Below are 9,636 nucleotides of genomic sequence, written 5' to 3'. Positions count from 1 at the left end.
GATTAATGACCTCTGTGCTCTACCATACAGATACTTCAATCAAAATCAGTTTATAATTCAACTTCAGACGTATTTATTTAATCCTTTGGCTTTTTGGAACAAGATTTTATCAGCAGTATTTCCCAGTAATTTTTAATGTGCAGGTTTTCAAAAAGCATATCAACCTACTTCGTCTAAATCTTGACTTATCCACTATTAGTACTATATATAGATTTAGCATTTCAGATGGGATTGCTATAAAAATAATTGTAATTTTTTTTTTGTTTATCAAGAAATTCATAATTTCTTAATATGCATATAAAAACTACAATATTTCTAGATGTAAATGAACTGCTCAGAAATGGCAACGATGCTCAATCCTCCTTAAAAAGCAAAACAAAATTGGTCAAAATTTCTGTTCCATTAGAAAATTAAGAGTTAAAGATCATGTATCCTATTTTTAATTAATATAACAAACAACTGCTTTTTGACAGCCTATTTTATTTTACATTATAGTTTATGTTAATTTAAATTTCATATTCAAATCATACACAAAACTCAATAATTTTAAAGTGTTGTCAAAAACCAGCTTTGATAGCTCAACTGGCACAAATCAGTACATGTTCAATCCTGAGTAAGGTAGAATAATAAATTTTTGAGTTTACAAGATTATGCCTTAAGAGGAGGAAGGAGCATAACAGTTTCAAATTCACTTATTCTTGACCAAATCTGTTTCCACACAGAATCAAAAACCCAAAAAATATAATTGACACTTTTATTTTTCAGTAAGTGAATACTCATTAATTACAGCTTCTATTTACTGTAAACATGGAATGTATATAAATGAAAACAAAATCTAAAATGTTTCCTAACTTGTTTTATTTTGTAAATCTGAAATTAATAAAACCACTTGCTTTTTTTTTTTATACATTTTTGTACAAAACAAAGTGACTATACAGCCTAAACCAAAGAAGGCAGCTGCAACACATTCCTAGTTTTTTTTATAAAAATTACTCAAAAAAAAAAAAAAAAAAAAAAAAAAAAAAAAAAAAAAAAAAAAAAAAACTCATTTTGCTTGATAATTCTTGCCTCCAAATCATCAACTCACAATATACATTTAGAAATGACCAGAGCTACCTAGTTTAAACTGCCATAAAATTATAATTTAATAGTACACAAACACACACACACACAAAAAAAAGATCATATAACATTTCAAACTAATCAGAAAATTATAAAAACAAGCACAAAAGGTGAGGTAATCCCAAAACATAAAAATAATACCCAATAAACGTACTTAATATACACATCTAACATGATTATACTACACTTCACAGGTATTTGGTTGGTGCAAACAAAATCTGCATCCCTCACATCAAATCACAAAGATGGCAGAATAATAACAGGCAGGTCACAGATCTTAAATATAGCTTAAGTATTACTTAAATTTCCATCATGATTTTAAATGTTCTTCAAGAATTATTAGTATTCAGGTTCTAGTATAGAACAAATTTTCAAATGAAATTAAATAACACATTTTGTACATATATTTATATACACAAATACACAACAAAAAAATACTTCACAAAAAGCCACAAAAATTTTTGCCATTTTATAAGCTGCACTTGAAACTTATTGACATTTATGAAGTTAAGAAATACTGTATTTTAGTTGTGAAATAAGACTCCCTAAAAAAACATGCAATTAAAAAAATGTTTTCAATCCCTCCACACACACATATATATACCATAATAAATGTGGCCCAAATTTGACTACTTTGAATTTCAACTGAATATATGTTAATAAATGCAAGATAAGGAATTGTTACTGGAATTTTCTCAGTAATCTTAATCACTTTTTGTAAATTTATTTTTGAAATATCAATGCATTTTATGCACATATTAAAGTTCCCTCCCCCTCCCCAATCTGAACAAATGATTATTTTGTTCATGAAATAGGCAACAATACAGATTTTATTACCATGTCTTATTTGAGTGATTCAGTATATATTACAGTAATATGAGTTCTGATATTTGTTTAATATAAACTTATTTTGGAAATAAACTATAGAAATCAACAATACAGTTAAAAGTCTTAAATAAATGTACTTATAAACCACATGAAACAAAGTTTTTATCTTACACTACTTATTTATAAATTAGATTCTCTATATTCTCAAGTATAATGATGTAAGTTAAAAAATATATATTTATTTTGTTGCATTATGTTCTTTAGCAAAATAGTTTCTGCAACTTAAATAAACTTTCCTTTAAAATAATGCCATGAAGACGAGACTTATTTTCATTTTGCATTAGTCAATAAAATATACCATAAAACTTCTAGTGAATCTGTCCCCAAAACACAACACATTACAGAAAACGTTGTTTGGTGGTGGAAAATTACACCTGAGTAAGCAAACAAACTGCTACATGTTTATGCATTATAAATAGGAAGCAGACTCAATGTATACTTACTGTATGCTGCCACATAACAAATTCACATGCCCCAGTAACTTCCAACAGCCCTAAAACACTGCTTAAAAATTAATTATATAAAAGATCTTCTCTTTGGCAGAGAAAATCAGCCATTTGGCTATGTGGCCTATCACATAGACTGCAAAACAAGAAACTATAAAAGATGCCAAACAGCAAGCAGAATGAAGGGGGAGGGTAAACTTTATTTTTAAAATTAACTGTTATAAATTAAGTACTGCAAATTTAATACCAAATATATATATATATATATATATTTTTTTTTTGTTTTTTTTCCAGTAAATGATATGAATTTATTTATGAAGAGAAACTAACTTTATCAAACTACTGGCAATAAATGGGCCCAAGTTTATTTTTTTTTTTGGACCACAGCATATCAGATCAAACTAAAGTAGGAAACATGGTCCTTCCTATGGCACAGACAGTGGTCTGGAACTTTGGTTCTTCTCTCTAAATAATGATCAGCACCATGTTCAAACATCCTACACAGAAATGTGTTGTTACCTTCGATCTTGATAAAGAAGGTAATTTTTCATGGCTGTAGGAAGATTGAGCTCCTGTATCCGTCCAAAACGAGCCTTCCCTATTTGCTGTCTTATTACACGTCGACATATATCTTTTAATGGCAAAGGCCCAGCTGTAAATAAAAAAGAGAACAGTATTTTAAAGTGATGTTCATCATCTGCATATACAAGAAAGCAATGTAAATATTACAGAAAATGCTCACTTATCTCATATGAAATATTACACCTACTTTTACTGCTTAGCTTTTATTCAAAAATTATAAGCAGTCTAGTATTTAATCACAAGTTAACTGATGACCTTCTCTTTAGATCCCCTCCACAAAAGTTCCTCCTTAAATTATGCATTTAAGTAGGAAATATATCCATTTAATCTTGACTTGATTTATTCTTTTGACTAAGTATGCAGTCTGCTACTATCCACTACTTCCTTCAAATGTCCTTTACCATTTCTCATGCACTATGAACTCGGTTGCAATTCCTAGCTCTACAATTTCACACATCTCATCTTAACTAAAAATTCCACACATTTAGCCACCTTCCAGGCCTAAGCTGTATGATCACTCTTACCAATTGGTGAAATGTGGTCACCTTGGTTACTGACAAATCCTGTGATGCAATTACTACACCAACTACTCTCCCTCTATCACAATGCTGCCTCAGGTATCTCCAGCAGCTACATGAATCCCATTTCTTTCAACTCATCCTCCACAGCAACCAGCCATATATTATGTTCTGTTAGTTTCAGTCTCACGCAAGATGGCCTCAAATGAATTGTCTTCACTGGCTTGCTGACTCCTACTTTATCTGGCTGCAGATCATCTACTATCATCAACAATACCCTTTCTATTAATGCTCCTCTAAGATGTGCATGCACACAGTCAAAAAAAAAAAAAAAAGGACTAATTATTAATTTCTTCGCTGTTTCCATTCCAATATTAGTTTAACTCATGATAAAAGTTTAATGGAGTGAAACCACATCAGCAAATGATTAAAAATTGTATTCAATGCTTTCAGCATTTCATATCAGTTACAGAGACATCGTCAGGGAGTACAAAATGAAAGTGTAACACACACACACGAATTAAATACAATTCTTAATTGTTTCCTAGTACTGTTTCACTCCATTAAACTTTTATCATGAGTTTTTCCCAGCACTGAAGGCTTAACACATGGATGTTATCTAACCCATTCCAACTTAATATACTTTGAGCAGTTATCCCATGTGAATTGATGCTGATATCAGCAAGTTGCAGAGGCATATTTGTTTAGAGTATCTACTATCTAGACAGCACAGTCACTTGGTCTCATGGAAACAACAATGGATTTTTGTAGTTATGAATTTATTTAGTGCTTGCACTTTTACAGGTAGACAAAAAAAGGTCAACATTAATATGAGAAATATCACATTAATGTATACATTGAGTCTTCAATTGGAAACTCGCATACAAAATATTTTTCATGCTTATGTCGGCTGGTAAAAATTAGAGGGAACCTTGCTTCCTACATCCACTTTTCTGTCTCTCTCCCTATTCCCCATGAAAATACTACATGCTTTATATTCTATTCCATTAACTATATCATTTTCTGTTAGTAATGTCTCACTAATGTCATTAATTTTAGTCAAGATGAACTAATCCAATGCCAATCCTCTCCCCCACCACCTTATTACAAATACTCCTGGCATTTCTGCACATAAATAGCAGTAGTCCCCAATTACCATTATACTTTGCTTAACTATCACATTCTGATTTGTTACCTACAGAACTTTTCAACATTTCTGTTCATTCTCACACACACAAACTCTCATCAACATCTCTACCTGTATTTGATCTCGACTCAACATGTATCACACTCCATGGCACTCATTATCTTTACCCTCTTACTCTTCTCCTTTGCTTCTCACACCATTCAGTAACTTCTTTCAGATTTAGAATACCCAACTCAATCAAGCACAACCATCAGCCGTATGCAAGTCTGTCCACCAAACTAACTCCACACATTCACAAACTGCACATCATTCCTCCTTAACCTACTGACTGATCTGCAATCATGTTCCTCCTCCTCAGTTCAACCTCTTGGCAACTACTCAGTAACTTTACCCTCTATACCAAACCTGTCACTTTTTAGATCATTTGTACCTGTCAAATTGATCACCTCTTTAGATTCACCTTTCTGAATACTAATAGCCTTACTAATGTCATTAATCCTCTCACCTGAAAAGTGTGATTCTGTCCCATTCTTGCCAAACACTCCTCTTATAATGGAATCCCCATACAATATTCTCTCCTTAGCTATACCATTCACCCCTTACAGATGTTTCTGCAACTTCTTAAGTATGAAAATAATTATAAGAGCTTGCTATTTTGTCTGATGGAAATGTTTGCATAGTTACTTTACTATTAAACCAGTCCTAGGTTGAAGACTGATCTATGAAAAATTCTAATAAATCCTCCCTAGCTTCTAAATTTCATGCAATGTAGTATTTAGGATAACTCTTAATTGCTGATTTTTTGGGCAGATAATTTTAATGGTAAAATCATTAAATACAAAATTATAGTATAGGATAATAAATAAAAGTGTCGTTTTTTTTTGGTTATACTGATCCAACATGTGAGAGGCTTCAAGACCTATACAACATGACAGTGTCTTAATAGCACTGAAATTCACTATGTTGCCTTTACTTGAAAATAATGAGATCAGTGAAGACATTGGTTAAAAAGAATCTTGAAGCTGCAATATCATTTGAGTACTATCAGCATAACTTTGAATAAGATTTAAAGTTACGGTAAATGGTTATAGACAATCAACAAACATCCATGCCCTTGGTGGGATTCGAACCTGCAGCAGCATCTTCGTTGGAGAGTGGATATGCTAACCATTCAGCCAACCAGGCTGGCAAAAACATCTTATAGTACCCCCTCCAAAAAAGGATAGGAGGGGGTACCATAAGATGACAGCTTGTAGATACATTCAAATACCTTGGAAACATCAAGAACAACCACATTAGTTTCTCCAAATTTTTTCACGGTCTGCTGTAGAATGAGAATAATATGGTCCATGTTGGTGATCATTATTTAACTGATGGGTCACCAGTCAGTGAAGAATCTGGTCGTTGATGACTATCTCCATCATTTTCAAGAGTACTGACGAAGGGAAATGAAATGATAGTTTGATGGTTGACTTTTATTAGATTACATGTCTGATGGAAATATTTGACAGAGAACCAATTTGTGTCATGAATGTTAATCTCCTAGGAAGATCTTAATTAAACTGTATGAAATCAAGTACAGCTGGAAACAATTTGGACAAGGAGTTATTACTATCAAGACTAGTGATGATTTTTCTGATATCCTACTGACAAAAGATCAAAAGGAAGCATGCAGTGAGTAACATCATAGTGAGGTAATTTGCATTGATTGTTCAAACAAGAATTCAAGGAAAAGAGTGAGCCTAAGAGGTTTGCTTTCACTTTGAGTGATGTTACCATGGTACTATCAGGATACAATAAAAGTGGAAATAAGGAATGGAAGATGTTATGTCCAACAGTCTTAGCGAGAGAACAGAAAAGGCTTGACTGCCAGTTGAGCAGGTAGTAAGTATAATGAATTTTGCCCTTACAAATGTCTAATTGGATTTATTAATAATTTTTACACTTGTTTCAATGCTATTGGGTAAAATGAATGAGAGACTAGAGTTTTTGACTTAAGCAAATCATCTAAAACATGAAATATACAGACAGTTTTTAAGCTTCTATAGAGGTCAGTTAACAGGAACCAAGGACTAATCTTGCCCGTGATCTGGAAGACCCTTATTAGATCCTTCAACTTGCCAGAACTGAATTATAGTGCCAACTATAGAGCGTTCCTAAATAACAACAAGTGAGATCATCCATGCTCTATGAATGTATTGTACACATTCTGTTCTTTGTTTAATATAATTGGAATCAGTTGATTTTAGTTTGTAACAGTTTTTTACTTTTTAGTGCCTTACATCAGTTATGTACCCTGAAGATGTCAACAAGCTTAGTTGGTGAAACTAGTTGTTTATTATATACACTTGATCAATATAATCCCAATAAAAGTTTTTCCAGAGCTTTTTGGTCAAGAAAATGAAACGTTTTTTTAACATGGTCAGTTTTTTTTTTTTTTTTTCAGTGTAGTTGAAATGAAGGCTCTCATTCCATTAGATTATTGCAGTTATTAATTCAGGGCAGATGTGTGAATCAGAGAGAATGAAACAGTAATCTCATCATGGAAAAGAGGTGTATAATGGTGGCAGTTGGAAGTCAGTAACAGCCTTATACGTAGAATACAAGGCTGTGACTGACTGAGAGGAGATCGATCTCTAGCAACGGAGATTTGGATAAGATTGGAGTTGCGAAAACAAGAGCAGTGGAAGAATGATGAGGACTGTTTGGTATTTTGGTTGGTAAGTTAACTATTTGCGTTAGATCATGACTGCCAGCAAATAATTCCGTTTCCCTTTTGGAATCATCTGTGAAGTAAGAAAAGGGAAGCCAATTTGTGTCATGAATGTTAGTCTCATAGGAAGATCATCTCAAAGTTTGGATAGTTAGACTGTATGAAATCAATTTTAAAGATAAGTAGACCTCAAGGAGAGCATGGTTATCTGGATTGGGAGTGATAAAGGCAGCAAATGAAACCTGATGAATTCATTCAACAAACCAGTTCTATAAACGTGTGGACAGACTTATGTGTTCGTCGAACATGTTGTTTATTATTTTAACGGTATAATAGAACACAGAAACTAAGTAAATAATTGATTTATTAACTTGATGCTGATATTTCGCTGGTATTATAACCAGCATCTTCAGAGCACAAAAACACTGTTTGTCACAATACGCGAGACTAAAACAACATGGTGTACATTAACAAAATTGTAGCAGCAACACAAAGACTAGAGTCCTGATTTTGGCACCCTCTATCTGAAAAAAAAAAAAAAAAAAAAAACGCTATCATATATTGCTAGAGTCCTAGAAAAGTGCTAGTTTTTCCTTAATATGACTGTCTCCCAGATCTTCGGCAAGTTAATACAGCCATATTTGTTGAGATTTGGAGTGTGTTTTAGGGCTTCTGTCGCCTCTAAGAACAATCTCTCTGATTTATATGGGTTTCTGTGTAGTACTTTTGTGTTTTTCCAGTTGATCCTGTGTGCAGGGGTATCCAGAGCATGGTCTGCTAGGCCCGACTTCCCATAATGATATTTCCGGACGTATCGTTTATGTTCGCTGATGCGGATATTCACAGTTCTTCCTGTTTGACCGTAGTAGGCTTGATTGCATGAGCAGGGTACTTGGTAGACTCCTGGATGTGATAAAGGAGGAATGCTGTCCTTGGGTGAGCGGATGAGGGTGGCTAATTTGCTACATGGTCTGAATGTAGTGCGTAGTTTATGTTTAATGAGAATTCTTGAGATCTTTTCGGATGTGCCTTTAATGTAAGGGATGGTGACTGTTTTGTTGTAGTTCTCTGTGGTGGATGGTGGGAGGGGTTTCTTAGGAGTGTTTAGTATTTTGTTTATTTTTTGTGGATTGTAGCCGTTGGCCAAGAAGGTGTGGCGTAAGTGAGTCAGTTCAGCAGTAAGAGCCTTGTCATTTGAACAGATTGCTCTCGCTCTATGGGTTAGCGTTTTTAATATGCCATATTGTTGAGAAGGATGATGGTGTGATTGTTTGTGTAAGTATCTGCCTGTATGTGTGGGTTTTCTGAAAACTGAAAATGATAAGGAACCATCTGGGAGACGTGTGATGAGTGTATCCAGGAAGGGCAGACAGTTGTTGGCTTCCGGTTCCATAGTAAAGTGGATTTTTGGGTGTTGGCTATTTAAATGTGCTAAGAATGTTTTCAATGTCTCAGGGCCATGTGGCCAAATGGCAAGCACATCATCAACATAGCGTAGCCAAAGTGTTGGTTTGAGAGTGGCTGTATTGATTGCTTGTTTTTCCAGGTGTTCTATGTAAAAGTTGGCTGGGGGGGGGGGGGGAGCCCATGGCTGTCCCATCAATTTGTTTGTATATTTTCCCTTTCCATGTGAAATATCCTGCATGTATTGTGAATGTGAATAGTTCAAATATATCAGGGGGAAGTGTGTGACTTCAGTAGATTGAGGGTTTCTATTAGTGGTACATTTGTGAATAGTGAAGTGATGTCAAAGCTTACTATTAAGTCTGAGCTTTTTAGGGTGAGGTGTTGTAAGATGCTTTTTAGGTGTGCTGAATTTTTGATAAAGGAGGGAGAATTGTTAGTGAGAGTGGCTAGTAGCTTTGCTAAATGTCTAGCCAGTTTGTATGTGGGACTATTTATACTGTCCACAATGGCATAGGGGTGTGCCTGGTTTGTGAATTTTTGGTGATCCATAGATCCTCGGTGTTCTAACATGGAAGGGTTTGAGTTTGTTAACTGTGTCTTTGGGCCAGGAAGTGACTTTTTTTAATAATTTTCGTGCCTTATTCTTTTGTGTGTTGGTGGGATTGCGATCTATAATTTTGTATGTTGACTGATCTTGTAATACTGTGTGCATTTTGTTTTCATATTCAGTTGTGTCCATCACCACGGTTGCATTTCCTTTGTCTGCTTTTGTTATGGTAATCTGGCTGTTGTTGTGTAGCTCTTTTATAGCAA

At 34.0% G+C, this 9,636-nt stretch overlaps 1 protein-coding gene across 2 annotated transcripts in view; it reads right to left on the bottom strand.

Annotated features, from left to right (window-relative positions):
• Positions 1-1,050: 1,050 nt before the first annotated feature.
• The window catches only part of gus (splA/ryanodine receptor domain and SOCS box containing gustavus), a 165,433-nt gene continuing 156,847 nt past the window's right edge, over positions 1,051-9,636 (bottom strand). For both annotated transcript variants that reach the window (XM_090394692.1, XM_090394691.1), the window contains one exon: positions 1,051-3,108. In XM_090394692.1, the coding sequence (XP_090250818.1) occupies positions 2,972-3,108 (137 nt within the window). In that variant the 3' untranslated portion in view covers positions 1,051-2,971. The remainder of the gene's footprint in view (positions 3,109-9,636) is intronic.

The sequence above is a fragment of the Typopeltis vanoorti genome, chromosome 6 (genome assembly GCF_054136105.1).
Source record: "Typopeltis vanoorti isolate ZY-2024b chromosome 6, IOZ_Tvanoo_1.0, whole genome shotgun sequence".
Classification (NCBI taxonomy): domain Eukaryota; kingdom Metazoa; phylum Arthropoda; class Arachnida; order Uropygi; family Thelyphonidae; genus Typopeltis; species Typopeltis vanoorti.
The sequence above is the reverse complement of the archived record's forward strand: the minus strand, read 5'-3'. Positions and strand labels throughout refer to the sequence as shown.